Source organism: Salvelinus namaycush, chromosome 36 (genome assembly GCF_016432855.1).
Source record: "Salvelinus namaycush isolate Seneca chromosome 36, SaNama_1.0, whole genome shotgun sequence".
In the NCBI taxonomy this organism is placed as follows: Eukaryota; Metazoa; Chordata; class Actinopteri; order Salmoniformes; family Salmonidae; genus Salvelinus; species Salvelinus namaycush.
Window position 1 is genome coordinate 17,680,131 of NC_052342.1, and position 21,952 is coordinate 17,702,082.

Here is a 21,952-nt window from a genome sequence, read left to right on the forward strand (position 1 = left end):
TGATATATACAGAGAAAAGAGTCGGCCCGAGAATTGAACCCTGTCGTACCCCCATAGAGACTGCCAGAGGACCGGACAACATGCCCTCCGATTTGACACACTGAACTCTGTCTGCAAAGTAGTTGGTGAACCAGGCAAGGCAGTCATCAGAAAAACCGAGGCTACTGAGTCTGCCGATAAGAATATGGTGATTGACAGAGTCGAAAGCCTTGGCCAGGTCGATGAAGACGGCTGCACAGTACTGTCTTTTATCGATGGCGGTTATGATATCGTTTAGTACCTTGAGCGTGGCTGAGGTGCACCCGTGACCGGCTCGGAAACCGGATTGCACAGCGGAGAATGTACGGTGGGATTCGAGATGGTCAGTGATCTGTTTATTAACTTGGCTTTCGAAGACCTTAGATAGGCAGGGCAGGATGGATATAGGTCTGTAACAGTTTGGGTCCAGGGTGTCTCCCCCTTTGAAGAGGGGGATGACCGCGGCAGCTTTCCAATCCTTGGGGATCTCAGACGATATGAAAGACAGGTTGAACAGGCTGATAATAGGGGTTGCGACAATGGAGGCGGATAGTTTCAGAAATAGAGGGTCTAGATTGTCAAGCCCAGCTGATTTGTATGGGTCCAGGTTTTGCAGCTCTTTCAGGACATCTGCTATCTGGATTTGGGTAAAGGAGAAGCTGGGGACGCTTGGGCGAGTAGCTGCGGGGGGCTGTTGGCCGAGGTTGGAGTAGCCAGGTGGAAGGCATGGCCAGCCGTTGAGAAATGCTTGTTGAAGTTTTCGATTATCATGGATTTATCGGTGGTCACCGTGTTACCTAGCCTCAGTGCAGTGGGCAGCTGGGAGGAGGTGCTCTTGTTCTCCATGGACTTTACAGTGTCCCAGAACTTTTTGGAGTTAGAGCTACAGGATGCAAATTTCTGCTTGAAAAAGCTAGCCTTTGCTTTCCTGACTGACTGCGTGTATTGGTTCCTGACTTCCCTGAACAGTTGCATATCGCGGGGACTATTCGATGCTATTGCAGTCCGCCACAGGATGTTTTTGTGCTGGTCGAGGGCAGTCAGGTCTGGAGTGAACCAAGGGCTATATCTGTTCTTAGTTCTGCGTTTTTTGAAAGGGGCATGCTTATCTAAGATGGTGAGGAAGTTACTTTTTAAGAATGACCAGGCATCCTCAACTGACGGGATGAGGTCAATATCCTTCCAGGATACCTGGGCCAGGTCAATTAGAAAGGCCTGCTCGCAGAAGTGTTTTAGGGAGCGTTTGACAGTGATGAGGGGTGGTCGTTTGACCGCGGACCCGTAGCGGATACAGGCAATAAGGCAGTGATCTCTGAGATCTTGATTGAAGACAGCATAGGTGTATTTGGAGGGCAAGTTGGTCAGGATAATGTCTATGAGGGTGCCCATGTTTACAGATTTAGGGTTGTACCTGGTGGGTTCCTTGATGATTTGTGTGAGATTGAGGGCATCTAGCTTAGATTGTAGGACTGCCGGGGTGTTAAGCATATCCCAGTTTAGGTCACCTAGCAGAACAAACTCTGAAGCTAGATGGGGGACGATCAATTCACAAATGGTGTCCAGGGCACAGCTGGGAGCTGAGGGGGGTCGGTAGCAGGCGGCAACAGTGAGAGACTTATTTCTGGAGAGATTCATTTTTAAAATTAGAAGTTCGAACTGTTTGGGAATGGACCTGGAAAGTATGACATTACTTTGCAGGCTATCTCTGCAGTAGATTGCAACTCCTCCCCCTTTGGCAATTCTATCTTGACGGAAAATGTTATAGTTGGGTATGGAAATCTCAGAATTTTTGGTGGCCTTCCTGAGCCAGGATTCAGACACGGCAAGGACATCAGGGTTGGCAGAGTGTGCTAAAGCAGTGAGTAAAACAAACTTAGGGAGGAGGCTTCTGATGTTGACATGCATGAAACCAAGGCTTTTTCGATCACAGAAGTCAACAAATGAGGGTGCCTGGGGACATGCAGGGCCTGGGTTTACCTCCACATCACCCGAGGAACAGAGGAGGAGTAGGATGAGGGTGCGGCTAAAGGCTATCAAAACTGGTCGCCTAGAGCGTTGGGGACAAAGAATAAAAGGAGCAGATTTCTGGGCATGGTAGAATAGATTCAGGGCATAATGTGCAGACGGGTATGGTAGGGTGCGGGTACAGCGGAGGTAAGCCCAGGCACTGGGTGATGATAAGAGAGATTGTATCTCTGGACATGCTGGTTATAATGGGTGAGGTCACCGCATGTATGGGAGGTGGGACAAAGGAGGTGTCAGAGGTATGAAGAGTGGAACTAGGGGCTCCATTGTAAACTAAAACAATGATAACTAACCTAAACAACAGTATACAAGGCATATTGACAATTGAGAGAGACATACAGCGAGGCATAAAGTAACTGCAGGTATTGATTGGGACAAGACATCCTGACATGTAACAGGAAAATAATCTGCTACTCTCAATAAATCAGACTATTTAAATAGATTTTACCAAGGCCACAGATTCTATTTAAATAGTCTGATTTATTGAGAGTGGCAGATTAATTTCCTGTTACATGTCAGGATGAGCCTGCAGGAAGGGTCACTGAAGTTAGCATTAGCCCACCATTATTCCTGATTCTCCAATAGAATCTGTGGATCTGGTAAAGTTGAAGCATTTTGGGTTCCGCTTAGAAACCTCAGTGGAAATGGTTCAACATGGAACCCAACAGGATTCTTCAAAGGATGCTCTGACCATTGGCTCCTACAGGGAAAAATTAAGAACCCTACTTTGATACTGATTACTTTTTGTGTGTACCATTGTCACCTGATCATCCCCTACATTCACCCGCTCTTCTGTCCAGTGTACTCTTCCCCAGGGCTCCACTGCAACTCAGTAAAGTGTAATGGTCTTCCTCTTGGATATTAGTAGTCGTTCTGGACCACTTCCGACCTATATTTTTGTTTAGAGCTTTGTGAACGTCACGTCCTTTATTCCGCCGCCATTCTCCAGTGCAGAGCATACTTGAAGTGTCAGGTTTCACATCCCTCATTTGCATAGGGAGTGATGTCACATTTTCTGGCCAAAGGGTTGATTTCCTCTGGCTCAGTATGTTGCAGTCCCCCATTGGTTGTTTTCTGGTAGGGGTGGTGCGCATTTGTTAACGTTATCTCACAAGGCAAGTCAGTTAAGAACAAATTCATATTTTCAATGACGGCCTAGGAACAGTGTTCAGGGGCAGAACGACAGATTTGTACCTTGTCAGCTCAGGGATTTGAACTTGCAACCTTCCGGTTACAAGTCCAACGCTCTAACCACTAGGCTACCCTGCCACCCCATTTGAACTTGCTGTGGTCTTCTCAGACGGATTAAGCTCTCAAAGTGAATTTTACCTGTAAAATGTATATATGATGACTACTTTCTCACAGAGGGACGAAATCACTTAAAGCTGAAGTTGTAAGGAGTCTGAAGACATTTGAATGGCAGCTGTGTGATGCAGACAACTTGGACAGTAATGTAAAATGGTGGCAATTTGTCACTTAATAACATTTATTTTTGTTGTAAGGTGAAAACTTATATTAAGTAATTTTTAATTTGATTGTTACTATATTTAGAAAGGCCTTTTGCTGAATAGGGGGGGGGGGAAATAATTTTTCATATTTTCCATAATATTTGTACTATGTACTTGAACCTATGACCTCAAAAGTTAGTACACGTCAGCCATTTATAACCATTGTTTCACAGAAAGGCGAGTTCCAGACCTTTCTAGAACTATTCAGCATGGCCAACACATGAAAAAATTAACTTTTGGCTATGTCTGTTTAGGTGGAAATCTACATTTATATAGCTATATTCATAAAAAATGTAATTGTGCAGAAAGTTTTTTTTAATGTTACAATAATTTCAGCACCATTACATTATTGAAATAAGCATGGACATACTTATCTTCGATTGTATATAATTTCACTGCCATCAGGAAAGCACAAAAGGGTGTTTCAGAACTATGTTGAAACTGGTGGTCAGGCTTCATGCCTGTGGTCTGCTTTTCTATCCCACCAGGTAAGATTAGTTTAAAAAATTGTTTTGGGGGGGGTGAAATGCTAATTTCTAGTGACTTTTTTTGAGTAAAGGATACAGACAAATCTTAGCCTTGTAATTTGCTTAAATTTTAAGGCGGGCCTTGCAGAGGAGCACTTACTCTGGTACAGTCCAATCAGCCTTAGGGACATTCATATGAGTGGCGGCTCGTGATTGACTGATTAGATGGGGCGGACAGCCTGCTGAAATGTTTGGACAGAAATGCATTTCATTACCTTAGCCTATACGCTATAGTTAATTAAACCAGTGAAAGGAAACAGTTCGCCAAGAAAATAGGGTTTTTCAACAGGTCCAGTGCTGCGAGATCCATAAATTCAACTAAATGCCCCAAATCATGTGTTAATTAAAAAACCTGACTGGATTGACATGACATCATAACAGAATAGCACCAGTCCTGATAGAAACCAGAAATGACTGCAGATCAAAAACAGTTCTGGCATAACTGAAATTTCAGAGAAAAGCTTTATTGCCAACTATATTGCCTTGCAAAAAATAAAAACCTTATCCTCTCCTCCATTAGTGAATAAGAATACATAATTTTGGGACATACACCAAAGCAAAGCGCCAGTCTGAGTCGACTGAAGGATTGGGCCTCATCAAGTAGCAAGCAATGAACATTCAAGCTGTGTTGGCTAATCTGGAAACGAATTCCACCAACCTTTCATCTTGGAGCCTAAACCTCTGTCATGAGCATGACAGAAGGTCAGGTCAGATGAGTTAACTTTATTCATGATTTCAGATTGTAATGACATACAGTATACTCACAGCCGCTAATCCCACCACGAGATGCTGCCTGTCGGAGCCAAAATCCCATTCATTTTCACATCTGTTGACCATGATTACTGCCTGCTGTTGGAATGGAGTTAGATCAGAGCAGCTAGGGCGTTCACGCTCAACGCCCCAAGAGGAGCAATAGACTTGAAGCAGCAGTGCATTTCTTCTCAGAACCGCTATCTGTCAATGGAATCTAATGTAGCGGTCCTGGATTCTAAAACCTGCCCCCCTCAGAGCAATAAGAGGCCAACTGAAATAATAGTTTGGAACATATTTAAAGCGTAAAATATAAAGGCTACAGCACTTATGAGTGTTCTAAACATCTTTTTTTTTACTATAGGGCGCCGCCCCCAACACGCTAATGAACAAGCCGCCACTGATTCATACTGTACTAAATACCAGTGAGACTGCATTGTCTTACGACAGGTATCGTCATGCTAGTGCAGCCCCCGTAGCCTGAACTTCCTGTCTTGAAGAGTAATCCGACAGATCAGTGTGGACGAAGCTGTCAACGGTGCGTCTTTACCATAGACCACCTTTACCCTAATCATCATGATCTTAGAGTCAGGAGGAGAGAGATGTTCTGAAGGACTGACGTTAAACACTCTGGAATCTGAACATGTTTTCACTTTATTTTCTTCCCTTCTTGGTAAGGATGAAGAACGGTTTTCTCCAGAATGTTCCAAAACAGAACTAGAGCGCACAAAGGAAACAGCAGATCATCCCTCTGTCACATTATTCTGATGCGTTCAGGCTCTTTTCTTTGTTCTTTTCAAATCATTCTTTGACAGTAAGTAGGAAGCTGCAAACGTCCCATTATTTACCTTCTAACAATGAAAAACACGGACAGTTGTAATAACGACTTTCTCTTGACATAGTGTGGCATGCTTGTACCTTTAATAGTAAAGCAAGTGTTAACAGTTGTCTTATCAAAATAAGGTAGAACTTTGTATCCCTCCCCTTACCAAACATTCAGGAATCTGAGGGGACATAAAAACAAAACAGAAAAACAAACCAATGGGGGGGGGAAAAAAGTCTTGAGGATACCCTTGCCTGGCAATGCAGGAACTTTGAAAGAGGGAGCCATACCCCATTAACCTGTACCCCCCTATCCCTCCCACTCAACCCTCCCTAGCCCCTCACGCACTGAATTTGGCCCATGTGTGTATGCACAAATGTGTGTGTGAGACAAGTCCCTGTCCACCAGAGGAGGATTGTCTGTGTGTTGATGCTTGCGCATGCAAAATTTATGTATGTATGTTTAGTCCCAACAGGCAGGCCAGCAGCCACTTCAGGAGGTGTTGGTGATTGGTTTGTACTTCTTGAGGCGGGTCCACTGTCCTGTGGAGTAGTTCATCTCAAACACTGTGTCCACCAGCATGGTGGTGCTGCCCGTGCCATCTGCCTTGGGCAGGATCTCTGTGTGTTCACTCAGCTTTATCTGGATAATGTCCCCCTGCTCCGGACACGGGTTCTCTGGAGAAGGAGGGGATAGATCAGTCAGACATTCTAGTGTGTTATGGTAGAAGGGTTCTCTGGAGGAGGGGATAGATCAGTTAGATGTTCTAGAGTGTTATGGTAGAAGGGTTCTCTGGAGGAGGAGGGGATAGATCAGTTAGATGTTCTAGAGTGTTATGGTAGAAGGGTTCTCTGGAGGAGGAGGGGATAGATCAGTTAGATGTTCTAGAGTGTTATGGTAGAAGGGTTCTCTGGAGGAGGAGGGGATAGATCAGTTAGATGTTCTAGAGTGTTATGGTAGAAGGGATCTCTGGAGGAGGGGATAGATCAGTTAGACGTTCTAGAGTGTTATGGTAGAAGGGTTCTCTGGAAGAGGGGATAGATCAGTTAGATGTTCTAGAGCGTTATGGTAGAAGGGTTCTCTGGAAGAAGAGGGGATAGATCAGTTAGATGTTCTAGAGTGTTATGGTAGAAGGGTACTCTGGAGGAGGGGATAGATCAGTTAAATGTTCTAGAGCGTTATGGTAGAAGGGTTCTCTGGAGGAGGAGGGGATAGATCAGTTAGATGTTCTAGAGCGTTATGGTAGAAGGGTTCTCTGGAGGAGGAGGGGATAGATCAGTTAGATGTTCTAGAGTGTTATGGTAGAAGGGTTCTCTGGAGGAGGGGATAGATCAGTTAGATGTTCTAGAGCGTTATGGTAGAAGGGTTCTCTGGAAGAAGAGGGGATAGATCAGTTAGATGTTCTAGAGTGTTACGGTAGAAGGGTTCTCTGGAGGAGGAGGGGATAGATCAGTTAGATGTTGTGTGGTGATATGACAGAAGTCAGACATTTTCAATTAGCAGTGAGGGTAAGAGTGTTGGAAGGTGTGTTTGTGTACACATGTACATGTGAGTAAATAGCCAGTTAGGCTTAGATGCGACCCCCACCAGAGGGCTTGCACATATCCACATCCCAGTCAAACATTACTAAAACGTTAAACTCACAGTATACGACTAGCTGGACATACTCCAGGGAATATTTCTAATCCGTTGCAAAAAAGCTTACTAAAATGAGAGAGTATATTGCAGAAAGCAGTACAGTACCTCTGGATCCAGCCATGAAGCCCAGGATGAGCGCTTTCTCTGGTCTGGTAACCTTGTTGGCCGTCTTGAACATTTCCTGAGCAGCATACATCTGGTCTCTCTGAGGTTACACACAGCGGCGCAGAGGTTACACACAGCGGCGCAGAGGGAACACACAGCGGCGCAGAGGTTACACACAGCGGCGCAGAGGTTACACACAGCGGCGCAGAAGTTACACACAGCGGCGCAGAGGTTACACACAGCGGCGCAGAGGTTACACACAGCGGCGCAGAGGTTACACACAGCGGCGCAGAGGTTACACACAGCGGCGCAGAGGTTACACACAGCGGCGCAGAAGTTACACACAGCGGCGCAGAGGTTACACACAGCGGCGCAGAGGTTACACACAGCGGCGCAGAGGTTACACACAGCGGCGCAGAGGTTACACACAGCGGCGCAGAGGTTACACACCACTAAGGTAGGTCAAACAACCACACATCAGCCATTGCAAGTAAACCACCATTCCACATACTGTACTACAATCTCCACAGTCAATGTTAGTATGTAAGCATAGCAGTCTCACATAGTAAGTAGTCCAGATTAGAACGCTCGCCCAATATAATGCCTAATTCTAAGTAGAATACTAGTGTGGATATTGGAAGTCCCAATGATGCCTTGAGCCAACTCACCGTGAGCGAGAGGTTCTTCTTGGGCTGGGGCTGCTGGGGCGTGGGCGTCGGGGGCTGGGGGGGCTGTGTGGTGGGGGTCTCGGGCTGCGTGGCGGTGGCGGCGGCCGGGGGGCCGTTGCTGCTGGCGGGGGTGCTGGCTGGCGTGCTGGGCGAGGCAGGGGCGGTGGGGCTGGTGGCAGTGTTGCTGGCGTTGTACATGGGCGTCCTCTGTTTGAACTGGCCCGGGAGGGTGGTGGTGGCGGCAGCGCCGGGCGTGGCTGACTCCTCAGGCTGGCGACCCGACGGCAGGGCGTCACGTCCCAAACCACCTGCGTTCGCTAGAATGAAGACCCAGTTATCGACATGAGACAATCGCTATATCACTCTGCCAATCTGAGAAGATTGGATAGGAGTAACTACAGAAAACTTGTCTGGGGTACAAGGAGTGGAATGTTAGCACAAACCGACTGATACCCAGGCTAGCCAAATGGAGGGTTACCCTGAGATCTGAGTAACAGCTCTGTAGGTGTCTCTCTCACCTGGCTGTGTCTCTGAACTGGGAATGTAGGAGGAGGAGGGGACCATACTGGGAGTAGACGGCAGGTAGCTCGTAGACGGCAGGGCGCTCTCGTTGTTCAACGCACCCAGTTTCTGAAACACAGGAAAAGTGGGTCAATACCGCTGTATAAGTTGCATTACATTGTGTGAGTGTGTGTGTGAATGTTCCTACCTGTGTAGATACCAGTCCAGCAGCATAGTCTGGTGTAGCGTTCTCCACCACAGCCTCCTCTTTAGCAGCTTTCTCCCCAGCCTCTGTTTCTGTACACACAGTGACACAGAGAGAGGGCCATAAATGGTTTAAGTGAAGACATTCAACTTCTCTAAACAATTTCAACTTCTCTTGTCCTAAATGTTGTAGCAAATACCACTAGCACATAATCATTAATATGAGTCAGTGAGTCTGAAGGATGGTGAACAACAGTGAAGACTGCTAGCTAGAGAGGGATAGATGGAAATAGAAAAGGCAGTTACCCAAAGTCTTTCTTCTCCTCTTTGCCTCTCTACCAGCTCCCACCATATCCAGCTCTGAGATGTCTAACAACTGGAAAACAGAGAATAATGTTCATCAGCTTCTCTTGACACATTTGAACACACACTATGTAGGGAATAGGGTGCCATTTTGGACACAGCCCATGCCACTTGTTAAGCCCCCTTAGTCACCTTGACCCCCCTCTCCTTGCGCAGGGGTGTCCGTGCTGGGGCGATGGGTGTGCGGTTGCTGGGGGGGCTGAACATGCTGGGGGTGGTGGGGCTGCGGAACGGGGCTTTGGGGATCCCCTTCAGGGGTGCTGGAAGGAAGGGTAGAAAACATGATAACATGATCTCAGAAACCACTCAGATACCAGGGGGTATAAATCAGGTTTTCCGTCAGGAAAATGTGGCACCGGACATTTGACTGGCAGCATTTACATTTACCGGACATTTGACTGGCAGCATTTACATTTACCGGACAGTTGAATGGTAGCATTTACATTTACCGGACATTTGACTGGTAGCATTTACATTTACCGGACATTTGAGAAATTTACCAGACTCGTATGCATTGGGTGTGTAACCTGATTAGGGCGCCCACCCACAGTGCCCAAAATGACAGAAAATCACATTTAGAGTATGGTAGTTCATATTAACCGAACATGCAACTCAAGGATGCAACTTGCGCAATTTGAAGATGCTAGAATAACTGTCCACATTTACTTTTCCTCAGTCAACAAGACGAGTAACGAACAGCAAAATCACTAGCGTATGTCAATCTACTATCTCCCATAGTAGAAAAGTTGACCTACTCTATTTGTCAGCTTGTCGTTCTGTGCAACAAAGAAATGTCCTATTCCAAAACAGACACTGGGGCAGTTGAGGGACGATAGAGCCCAAATTCATACAACCAGTAGGTCTAGGATACTTAAAAAACCCTGCTAAAAAGCAATGAATCTGATGCAACAGATCAGAACGTTTAGCTTAACAAGTTGATCAACTATAATTTCTTCACATTATAAAGCACAGCAATGCACAGATTCAGATTGTTTAATAGTAACATGTACAGGGTTGCAGGTGTGATGCAGGACTAAGTGAAATAAAATAATTAAAATGGTAATAAAAAAAACAAATAGCACTATATACACACATCATAACTGTAGCAGTGATTAATAAATATCCATTGGGGTGGAGGCAGAATAAAGACCATAGGCAGAGCAACATGACCATTGAGGGGGTGTGGGGACCAAGTGAAATAAAAACAAAATATGTATATATATATATATATTTTTTTTTAAACATAATATACATATGAATAACTGCAACAGTGATGAACGCTATTGGGGTAGGGGGGAATGTCCATAGCAGGAGTAGCAGGGGTGGGGGAGCAGCAGGTAATGTAAGTGACCATTGAGGGTGTGAGGGTGGGAAATGTTCATAGCAGGAGTAGTTGGGGGAAAATGTCCATAGGGAGTAGCAGTGGGGAGGCTGGAGCAGATAGCTGACTAGTGGTGGATATTCAGCAGCCTGATGGTCTGAGGGTAGAAACTATTGTCCAGTCTGCCCACGTCTGAGTGATTGAACAGGGCATGGTTTGGGTGGCTGGGGTCCCTGATGATCTTCTTGGCCTTCCTGTGACACCTGGTGCTTTCAGCTGCACGTATCGCCATCTAAAGAGTCCTGCGGTCCGCGGCAGTGGAGTTTCCATACCAGGCAGTGACCCAGCCCGACAGTATGCTCTCGATGGTGCACCTGTTGAACACTGAGGGCCCTCTGGGATAGGCCGGATTTCTTCAGCATCCTGTTTAAGAGTCTCTGTCGTGCCTTTTTCACTACGGTGTCCCAGTGGTTAGACCATTTCTGCTTCTCTGAGATATGCACGCTGAAGAATTTGAAGTTATTGACTGTCTCCACGGCGGCCCCGTTGATGATGGGGGCGTGTCCAGCCTGGTTCCTCCTGAAGTCCACAAATCAGCACCTTAGTTTTGCTAACATTTGAGGGAGAGGTTGTTTACCTGGCACCATGCTGTCAGAGTGCCTACCACCTCCCTGTAGGCCGTCTCGTCATAGTTGGTAAATCAGGCCTACTACTGTCGTATCGTCAGCGAACTTGATGATGGAATTGGAACTCTGAGACCATGCAGTCGTGGGTATACAGGGAATACAGGACAGGACTGAGGACACACCCTTGTGGGGCCGTGTTGAGAATCAGTGAAGATGAGGTGCCTACCTTCACAACCTGGGGGCAGCCCGTCAGGAATTCCAGAATCCAGTTGCACAAGGCAGTAGGCTACACGCGAATGTCCATTCCATAATGCAATTAGTGGGAAAACACTGTCAAAAGCGCACCGCACACGCGCTAATATGACCAGGATTCTACTTCTGGATACTGGACATTGAAGGAAACAAATTGAACATGAGAGAAATAGACTACTGAATTCATTGGCATATGGAAGTCTTTATAAAATAATTGCCTCCATGTTTGATGGGATTTTGGATACAGGATACTTTGAAGCAAGGTAAGATATGCCCTGTTATTTGCAGTTAAATGTTCAGGTTTCAAACAATTAAAGGATAAGTTATTTTTTCGCAACAAAATGGAATAGAACATTGCAAATAGAACAATTGAATGTGTACTACATCTAAAAGACCTTGCATCACAATACTGAGAGCTTTGCCGTTTCTAAAATGAGGTATTTGTGTTTTTGGAGCATGCTTTTCCTGGGGTCCCCACACTACACAACGAGGAAGCAATTTGCTGTAGCTATGTAGAATCGTTGCCATCAAAAAAGTTTAACACGCAATTACATTTAGAATTGTTCCGCAATGATTGTGCTAATAAAAGCATGTTTCACTCCAGCAGCAACAAATGACTAGATTGAAGCACTATTCAGTTCAATTACAGGCTAAACCCTGGTATAAATGGTGTAAGTATTCATAGGCATAGTCTTGGCAACAACAAGAAGTGTGTCAAACTCACTGGTGGTGTCCATCTTCTTGACCAGGCCTCTTCCTTTGGCGTGGAAAGGCACTCCCGCTGTCTTCTTCAGCTGTTGAGCTGTCTCTGTGGCTGAAAACGCAATAAAAATGAGTCAATGGGGTGTATTAAATCAGTGAACATTGTAGCATAACATTTAGCAATGGAAAACATTTTAAAACTAAAATAAGACTTTCAATTGAACCAATTCAGGTCGGTCATTTTTCATCCTGTTTGGTTCCGTTAGGCGCCTAGTGAATACACTCAAGGGTGCTGTTCATTTGGCACCTGACAGAAGAAAACTTACAAACAGGGAGGGACTACATTAACTTGTCCAATAAGAAATGCGCATGTTTGTTTTCCAGTGCGTGCCGCAATGAACATGAGTCATGACCATTCATCAATGTGACAAAAAGACCATTCAACTTTCTGTAAAATTAGCACAAAGGAGAGGAGACCTGAAACATGGGGAGGCATTTCAACAGTCTAAAGTGGCTTCCTTTTCTCATCTGCTTTCCTTCATCTGCACTAATAACAGTAAATGGACAGGAGGGGGACCTGATCCCAGATCAGCACTACTAATCTGAGACGCTCGATACATTTGTCCCCAGATGAAGATGCAGAGATTGAGGTGAAGAGACGAGGTGGCCATTTTAGACCCTTGTCATGTACCCTGGATAAAGTAAAGTGTCTTATCTTACATTTCTGCAGCAGCTCTGCCCTGAGCGTGGCACTCTTCGGCTTCCTCTTCAGCTGGAAGTGTTTGACGGGGGGCGTGAGTGGGCCCACCAGTGTGGTCAGGGCGCTCTTGTTCAGGTACTGGCACTCCAGAGGGAGCATGGCTGACGCCTCACACTCACTCACTGCAGGGAGGAGAGCAATCAAAAGCATTTATTTTCTTGTTTATTACATCTCTAAATGGATCTTGAAAGCTTAATTAATCCCTTTTTACATCAGCAGCTGACAGTGTTTTTACAGTAACTCGACCTAGACCCCAAAGAGCAAGCGAAAGCCGTTAGTACACTTGCCTGTCTGCATCATGCTATAACCAACCAGTACCTCTACATACATGTACACAGGTGATAAATAAAAAGTGCATAATGACAAGTAGTCTAGAGCTCAGCAATTCACCGCTCATGTACTGAATACAAAAAACGATTCTCCACTCTGATACACGGCCAATCAACAAGCGATTGTAAAGCAGCACCAACATGCTGGAAAATGAATCCTATTTGAAATAGGTACAACAACAAAAAAACAGAGCACCATTTTCATAAATCATTCACTTCAGTGACAAAGCTAGAACCATGAACCTCAATGACTCCTGCTGTTCTCATTTTCCCCCTTGACTAGTGACCCCTGACATATGGTAGTGTACCCACCTTTCTCCCGGAGCTCCCCCAGGATGTCCTGTACATTGGGGTTCTGCTCCTCCAGGTCCAGGTTGAGGGAGCCCGTCTCAGGGAAGGACTTTAGGATGTCTGCCACCATCAGTACCCAGGGCTCAGAGTCCACCGTGGCCAGCTGGATGATCTCGGACAGGGCCTCCTTCATCTGCACAGATAGGGTCAGGGAGGAGATGATTGTGGAGGTGAGTAGAGCAAGATACAAAAACTTTATTGTCCAATCTTGTGGAATGGTAATGTGTTTTTAGGCTTTACATGCATGCATGGCTCACAGTAGGCCTAAAGCAGTTTATACAAATGGTATAGAACAAGGTATAGAAATAAACAGAACCTAGAATCTCCATGGGGCAGGGTGTGTAGGGGCAGAGGAGGTTAGATATGGATATGGAGGTTAGAGCAGGGAACGGAAATTGAATATATGTCAACACCCGGCACTCGCCAACTACACCACCAGTTGAGGCTCCTCAGAGGAGGACATTCCTTCTGCTGTCCTCCAGAAGGAGATATAAGGTCCCACTGTTCAGCAAGAATAGGAGCAAGGCAATTTTCATTCCATCAGCCACCAGGCTGCTGAACAGTGGGACCAATATATATATATATATATATATATGGTCAGACAGAAGGCTGCAGGGACTGTGAATGTGTGCGTTAAGCTAAAAAAAAAAAAAAAAAAGCTGCATTTAAACTGACAGCCTAATTCTGATCTTTTATCCACTAACTGGTCTAATCAGATCAGCTCTGAAAAATATCTGATGTGATTGGTCAAAAGACTAATTAGTGGAAAAAATTATCTGAATTGGGCTGCCTGTGTAAACGCAGCCCTATTAACTTTCCAGCGTTTTTGTGCATTTGTATTCTGATCGCACAAAATGAATTTCCATGTAAATGAACAATTAAGTATATTCAATCGTACATAGAAGCTACAACTTCCGTGGTGCAGAATGTCAACCAGAGCTGTCTCCATTGGATGAAACTTAAGAGTGCAAAGAACTTTGGACTAATTTTAGAGATAATATATGACAGGAGATACAGATTTTGTTATGGTCATAAAAAATGGAAGTGACAAGTCTAACTGTATAGCCTACATGTAGCTAATTCAATCGCTTACCGGTATTAAATCAGGGAAATAGAATGGGTAAACAAAGCAATGTCGACACATTTTATGGAATGCACCTGGTTTACAACACCAGTTGAGTTTTATTTATCAAAGCTTAATAGAAAGTTTAACTGTTGATAGCGGATTTAAAATAGAGCAACAACTATTTCAAAGACCATCTCCCACTAGTTTGGAATTGTGACCTAGCTAGCTCGCTGGTTACGCCCTCCAAAATGGCACTAACTGGCAGTCCAATCCGAAATGAAATCTAGAATCGGCTTCCTATTTCGCAACAAAGCCTCCTTTACTCATGCTGCCAAACATACCGTCGTAAAACTGACTATCCTACCGATCCTTGACTTTGGCGATGTCATTTACAAAATAGCCTCCAACACTCTACTCAGCAAATTGGGTGGAGTCTATCACAGTACCATCTGTTTTGTCACCAAAGCCCCATATACTACCCACCACTGCGACCTGTATACTCTCGTTGGCTGGCCCTCGCTTCAAATTCGTCGCCAAACCCACTGGCTCCAGGTCATCTATAACTCTTTGCTAGGTAAAGCCCCGTCTTATCTCAGCTCACTGGTCACCATAGCAGCACCCACCCGTAGCATGCGCTCCAGCAGGTATATTTCACTGGTCATCCCCAAAGCCAATTCCTCTTTGGCCGCCTTTCCTTCCAGTTCTCTGCTGCCAATGACTGGAACGAATTGCAAAAAAAAAAAAAAATCACTGAAGCTGGAAACTCATATCTCCCTCACTAACTTTAAGCATCAGCTGTCAGAGCATCTTACAGATCATTGCACCTGTACATAGCCCATCTGTAAATAGCACACCCAACTACCTCATTGTTATTTATTTTTTTCTCCTTTGCGCCCCAGTGCACATTCATCTTCTGCACATCTATCACTCCAGTGTTTAATTGCTAAATTGTAATTATTTCGCCACTATGGCCTATTTATTGCCTTATCTCCCTAATCTTACTTAATTTGCACACACTGTATATAGACTTTTCTATTGTGTTATTGACTGTAGGTTTGTTTATTCCATGTGTAACTCTGTGTTTGTGTCGCACTGCTTTGCTTTATCTTGGCCAGGTCGCACTTGTTCTCAACTGGCCTACCTGGTTATTAAACAAAGGTGAAATAAAATATTTAAAAACAAAACGCGAAACCACCTGACAGACAAAACTCCGACAAGTTCAGCATTTGAATGATTCTCAGACAAATCAGATGACAAATACGACTACACTACAAACAGTTCCAATGCTACATTTTAGGTTAGCTAACTAACGTGGTGTTTATGAAAAGAAGGCATGTGCATTAGGTAAACAAAACAGAAAACATACGACTGGACAGAATTAGCCTAGCCGCGATAGTTAGCTACCTCCGGTCTGTAGACACTTACCTACACAGCTGACGTTAGCAGCAATCTAGCTAAGCAAGGAAGCGATCGATGCGGACTGCTGGCTATCGATAGTTTAACTAGAGTAGAGAACACGGTGTAATGATGTTGACTGTCTGCATCGCCATATCTGCGGCTAACTAGCTAAGTATACACTTGAAACAGCTTGTAAGCATGGTGTTCATTAACGTTACAACTATACTTCCCGCTCAGGAAACATCAGCTAGAAACTCGGTCAAGGCTGCCTGTTGCATAATCCCATCTAAACTAGCTACCTAGTGCTCAATCAGTCATATCAACTCGCGTAACGTTACCCACCTCGTCAACAGTCCGCCTGGGAAGATGCAGCATCCCTAGCAAGAGTTTTAGCTTCACTGGAGGCGACAAACTCGAAAAACACAACCGTATATTGTCGATAACTGAAACGGTGAGGAGTGAAGCAATACTAGAAGGCGCCCAAAGCTCGTCCGTTGATCCTAGTTTATTATGGAGCCACAGGCCGGTGTCGCTGTCCTTCATCGACGCCATCTTGGAAAAAGAAGTGTATTGAGTTCGGGCATTTTAACAGGCTACCTAAGAAAACAGAACTGTTAGGACCCACCCACATATTCATATCGGGGAGATCAAAATAAACTCACCTCTCTCTTACCTGTCCTCAAAAAATATTATTTTACAGGGCCTTTTGAAAATAATTACTTTACAGAACACTTGAGGTGTACAACAGCACTGCATTTATTTACCATTCATTTCGCGTGTTAGAGTTATGCAACTAAAACATTTCTTAAAATAGACAGGCCTGTAGGAATATTATTGTACAACAATTACTGTATATTTAAGGTTATGCAACTAAAGATGCTAAAATTAGTGCTGTGGTTAAATTAGCCAATAAGACATGTGACCAACATAGCGAACCAGAGAGGCCAACATTTTATTTGCAATGAATAAAACAATTTAGCATCATTTTACGGGCTTTCAGGGGACAATCCGTTTGCCTAATTTACAGAGGGGTTTTATACGCATGCGCTTTCTGCCCATCGAATTCATATTCAACAGAATCGTCTCTTCATTAACACACACAGTGAGTAGGCCTACATTTTAATGCTTCTGTAACCGATGTGAAATGGCTAGCTAGTTAGCGGGGTGCGCGATAATAGCGTTTCAATCGGTGACGTCACTCTCTCTGAGACCTTGAGGTAGTTGTTCCCCTTGCTCTGCAAATCCGCGGCTTTTGTGAAGGGATGGGCAACGATGCTTCGTGGGAGGCAGTTGTTGATGTGTGCAGAGGGTTCCTGTTTTGATATATATACATCTATATATATTTGTATGTAGGCCTATATAATGGTTTGAAATAGACAGTATGGACAGTATATGTTATATAGGATGAAATAGACAATATGCACAGTAAGTTATATAGGATGAGCCTTGACTAGAATTAAGTATGTATATGCATATGAAGTGGGTAAAACAGTAGGCCTATGTAAACATTTATTTATTTATAAATGTAACCTTTATTTAACTAGGCAAGTCAGTTAAGAACAAATTCTTATTTACAATGACAGTCTACACCGGCCAAACCCGAACGACGTTTGGCCAATTGTGCGCCGCCCTATGGGACTCCTAATCACGGCCGGTTGTGATACAGCCTGGATGCAGTGCCTTAGACCGCTGCGCCACTCGGGAGCCCCTAGTGATTCTTTCGCTGAGTAAATGTAGCCTACAATCGTTTTCATTTAGCCTACCAGTGCTTCGTAATATGATAGCTGCCTATCCGTTTTCCAGGTCTTCCTCTTGACATGCTGCACCGCAGTATGGCATCGAGCGGCTATTTGAAAGCGGTGATGCTGCTCTTGGCCGTGCAGATGCTGTCTTTTAGGCCAGGCTTTAGCGAGCAGGAGACAGGGACGGTAATACCTGCCGAAAGTAAGTGGTTTTATTTAATAGGTTTTATTGTATTTGTTCTTTTTGCGATTACACACAATGAGCTTTTGTTACTGTTGTGCGGGTGACTATTGTGCATAGATAGAAAAAAAGTCTGATTTATTAGACCTACACAAAATCAAATCTGATTGCCTAATCGATAGTTTAACCAATTGAGAACAGCCATTGATTGATGAAGTGTAGCAGCATATAAGGTATTACTTGTAATTATAAAAGTCTTCAGATATTGATTTTGTTTTCACAAATGCAGTAGCCTATATATAATTAATCATACTGAACACTGTTATCGTATTTTGTCTCATTGTCTTGCAGGTCGTCCCTGTGTGGACTGTCATGCATTTGAATTCATGCAGAGGGCACTGCAAGACCTCAAGAAGACTGCTTTCAACCTCGATGCCCAGGTAACAGTTCCTATCCCTCTCTGTTTCAGTTACACCTTATGTTACATTGTAATTATTCTTGTAAGTACAGTGTAATGACTATTGCATATACTCAGTGCTTGAAGTGGGCTGGAGATGTCCACCTCTAATTTTTCTATAGATTGAGAACTGGCACCTGCTATAGAATAGGCTATTGGCTTTATTATATTATGAGTACCACCACCTAAACGAAGACTTCCAGCACCCAAAATGAGTACCAGTACCTATTTCATTCCACTTCAACCACTGATCAGTGGCGTGTCCAGTACATTTTCAATGGTGTGGCCAAGGTGGGGCACAGACCCAGTTTAGGGGAGCCATAACATATACATTTACATTTGAGTCTTTTAGCAGATGCTCTTATCCAGAGTGACTTACAGGAGGAACTAGGGTTAAGTGCCTTGCTCAATGGCACATTGGCAGATGTTTCCCCTAGTCATTTTGAACCTTAATCGATGGAAGGAGGATTTTTATAATTATGATGGTTCAACGCATTAAATGCTTCAGCTTAGGTTTGAGATATTTCCCTGTTCAAGTAAATCATAAATTAATTCCAAAAGTCTTGTTAGAGTGTTTGCATTCAAGCTCAGTATTTTTTTAACCCGTACAGCAGTAAATTCACTTAAAGTGCCATCCAGAGTGTGAATTATACCATGATAGTCATGGGGTCTCTATTTTTTAACAGGACATTTTTTTAAATAGAAAGTTAAGTAGGTTACATGCGTACGTTCGTCTACCCCGAAATAAGTCCAGCATCCGAAAGAGTGGATTATGCACCTGCCATTTGAACGGAAAGGGATATATTTTACAAACACCATGAGTGTAATGACATTCAGCCTACAAAGGGGCGTGGAAACATGGATGCCAACAGAACCCAGTCAACATAAAAAATAAAAACATTTTAAATTATTTCTCATTCTTGTCGATCCGTGTTTCATAAGTTTCCTTAAATTTGCAAGAGGCCGAATCTTTCATCAGAGAAAGCGTCAACCAGCGCCCCTCTGTCTTAGTATCTGTAGTACACGTATCTGATGGTGTCTGGCAAAAATAATATGACATGTCATACTCTTTTTGGCCAGACACCATCAGATATGTACATGGGTTAAACATACTGTTTCGCTTGCTCGGCTGCTTTCTCCGGTCAGATTTATAAGTCTTGCTGTCGTCGTCCATCTTGGTCAAAAGTTCCTCTGTACAGTTCTTCTATAAGTTGCCTGCCGTTGTGCCCTTGAGCAAGGCACTTAACCCCCTACAATTGCTCCAGAGGCGCTGCACTGCGGCTGACCCATTGCTTCCGACCCCGCGGGTGTGTGTGTCTCGGAGGGTTGGATTGTGAGCGAAAAGACACATTTCCGTTCTCTATAAGATAATGGACAAAGTAATGTATTAGTCTTGTTTAAAAGGTTTACTCAGACTGGTGCTCTCTAACATGGCATTGCCTCTGTTTCTTCCTAGACTGAGACCCTGGTGTTGAGGGCAGAGAGGCGAGCCCTGTGTGGATGCATGCCCACTAATACCCTGCACTGAGTTAAGCAGCGATGTGACCTCACCATGGCAACCGACTCCACACCCACTATTACCGGACACCTTCTTTAAACTACTACAAACAATGCCTGGTCTAGGCAGATGTGTCTGAGCCTTCTTCTATGGAATATTGTAAAAAAAAAAAAAAAAAAAAAGTTTCATAATTTGTACAACATGCAGTTTATTTTCTTTGCTAACATATCAGTATTGATATTGCAGTGGTTTAATTGTAATTTGAATATAAGATTTTATTTGATGAGTTCAGAAAACCAGCAATGCGTTACTATGTCATGTAGGGCAAAGCAAATTACATCTCATGTCCCTCTCGGTCATATGTGAGGTTTTGAAACACAAATCTAGATAATTTTAGGTAGTTCTGTATGTACATTCAATGAACAGACATCTTTATAAAATGTGTGGCAAAATATCAGTGATCTTCAAGATAATTCACATATACACCTGGCAGCGGTCTTGAATTCAAAAGAGCTGGTAATTCATAATAACACCCTTATCATTTTAAGAAAGTGTCTTGGAAAGTGTTTTTATAGTCATGGGAACACCAGGCTTTAGAATAAGTGTTCTTTTTAGGTCTCTATGTGGTACCATACACCCTTGCTGCATGAATATAAGGTATAGACCTACACTCATCTCAGTCAGTTATAACAAATGTAATTTGATCACACTTTTATTGCTGAGAATTTTCCTGCATATGAGCTTTGTGATTTGCTTCCATTCACTGAAAACCCACAGTTATATAGATTTTTTATTTAACTAGGCAAGTCAGTTAAGAACAAATTCTTATTTACAATGACGGCCTACCCCGGCCAAACCTGGACGACGCTGGGCCAATTGTGCGCCGCCCTATGGGACTCCCAATCACAGCCAGATGTGATGCAGCCTGGATTCAAACCAGGGACTACAGTGACGCAACTTGCACTGAGATGCAGTGCCTTAGACCGCTGCGCCACTCGGGGGCCCAACAGTATTGCACTTTCCATGAAGCCTACTTTTGGACAGCTAATAGCCTAACCACCAATAAAGCAACATTATGGACTAAACATTAAAATCCTGTTCAAATCAAATCAAGTTTATTTTATATAGCCCTTCGTACATCAGCTAATATCTCGAAGTGCTGTACAGAAACCCAGCCTAAAACCCCAAACAGCAAGCAATGCAGGTGTAGAAGCACGGTGGCTTCTAGGAACCAGGCTATGAGGGTTGGCCAGTCCTCTTCTGCCTGTGCCGGGTGGAGATTATAACAACATGGCCAAGATGTTCAAAATGTTCATAAATGACCAGCATGGTCAAATAATAATCAGGAATAAATGTCAGTTGGCTTTTCATAGCCGATCATTAAGAGTTGAAAACAGCAGGTCTGGGACAGGTAGCACGTCCGGTGGACAGGTCAGGGTTCCATAACCGCAGGCAGAACAGTTGAAACTGGAACAGCAGCAAGGCCAGGTGGACTGGGGACAGCAAGGAGTCATCATGCCCGGTAGTCCTGAAGCATGGTCCTAGGGCTCAGGTCCTCCGAGAGAGAGAAAGAAAGAGAGAAGGAGAGAATTAGAGAGAGCATACTTAAATTCACACAGGACACTGGATAAGACAGGAGAAGTACTCCAGATATAACCAACTGACCCTAGCCCCCCGACACATAAACTACTGCAGCATAAATACTGGAGGCTGAGACAGGAGGGGTCAGGAGACACTGTGGCCCCATCCGATGATACCCCGGACAGGGCCAAACAGGAAGGATATAACCCCACCCACTTTGCCAAAGCACAGCCCCCGCACCACTAGAGGGATATCTTCAACCACCAACTTACAATCCTGAGACAAGGCCGAGTATAGCCCACAAAGATCTCCACCACAGCACAAACCAAGGGGGGCGCCTGTTGTGCGGAATTATTTTGCTGTGACAGTACAGGTCAAATTAGGATCCTACCACCATTTGAACATGCAGCACAACACATCTCCGTTGCATAGAGTTGATCAGGCTGTTGATTGCAACCTGTAGAATGTTGTCCCACTAATCTAATTGTTGTGCGAAGTTGCTGGATATTGGCGGGAACTGGAACATACTGTTGTGCACGTTGATCCAGAGCATCCCAA

At 44.3% G+C, this 21,952-nt stretch overlaps 2 protein-coding genes across 4 annotated transcripts; one reads left to right on the forward strand and one right to left on the reverse strand.

The window, feature by feature from the left end:
• Positions 1-5,708: 5,708 nt before the first annotated feature.
• On the reverse strand, positions 5,709-16,487 carry LOC120030542 (negative elongation factor A-like). 2 transcript variants are annotated; one of them, XM_038975949.1, is made up of 11 exons: positions 16,278-16,487; positions 13,433-13,604; positions 12,752-12,913; positions 12,054-12,143; positions 9,263-9,390; positions 9,074-9,143; positions 8,772-8,860; positions 8,581-8,692; positions 8,063-8,379; positions 7,395-7,494; positions 5,709-6,328 (listed from the first exon to the last, which is right to left on the reverse strand). In XM_038975949.1, exons 1-11 carry the CDS (start codon positions 16,485-16,487, stop codon positions 6,144-6,146), a joined length of 1,635 nt encoding a protein of 544 aa, XP_038831877.1. In that variant the 3' UTR covers positions 5,709-6,143. The 2 variants fall into 2 exon arrangements, with proteins under 2 accessions (XP_038831877.1, XP_038831879.1); XM_038975951.1 differs by lacking the exon at positions 16,278-16,487 and adding an exon at positions 15,963-16,203 and having other exon boundaries at positions 6,144-6,328.
• Positions 15,959-20,010, forward strand: LOC120030543 (neuropeptide-like protein C4orf48 homolog). Of its 2 annotated transcripts, none has more exons than XM_038975953.1 (4): positions 15,959-16,127; positions 17,739-17,879; positions 18,210-18,298; positions 19,772-20,010. In XM_038975953.1, the coding sequence occupies exons 2-4, from the start codon at positions 17,753-17,755 to the stop codon at positions 19,841-19,843; spliced, it is 288 nt and encodes a 95-aa protein (XP_038831881.1). In that variant the 5' UTR covers positions 15,959-16,127; positions 17,739-17,752; the 3' UTR covers positions 19,844-20,010. The 2 variants fall into 2 exon arrangements, with proteins under 2 accessions (XP_038831881.1, XP_038831880.1); XM_038975952.1 differs by having other exon boundaries at positions 15,961-16,386.
• The last annotated feature ends 1,942 nt before the right edge of the window (positions 20,011-21,952 follow it).

Bases quoted from the DNA above. Each gene is read 5' to 3' on its own strand.
- LOC120030543 (XM_038975953.1), top strand. From the start codon at position 17,753: ATGCTGCACCGCAGTATGGCATCGAGCGGCTATTTGAAAGCGGTGATG. The intron at 17,880-18,209 runs GTAAGTGGTTTT...ATTGTCTTGCAG, and splicing joins GACGGTAATACCTGCCGAAA to GTCGTCCCTGTGTGGACTGT. The intron at 18,299-19,771 runs GTAACAGTTCCT...GTTTCTTCCTAG, and splicing joins CTTTCAACCTCGATGCCCAG to ACTGAGACCCTGGTGTTGAG.
- LOC120030542 (XM_038975949.1), bottom strand. From the start codon at position 16,487: ATGGCGTCGATGAAGGACAGCGACACCGGCCTGTGGCTCCATAATAAA. The intron at 8,693-8,771 runs GTAGGAACATTC...CCTGTGTTTCAG, and splicing joins CTGGACTGGTATCTACACAG to AAACTGGGTGCGTTGAACAA. The intron at 8,380-8,580 runs GTGAGAGAGACA...TCTTCATTCTAG, and splicing joins CAGTTCAGAGACACAGCCAG to CGAACGCAGGTGGTTTGGGA.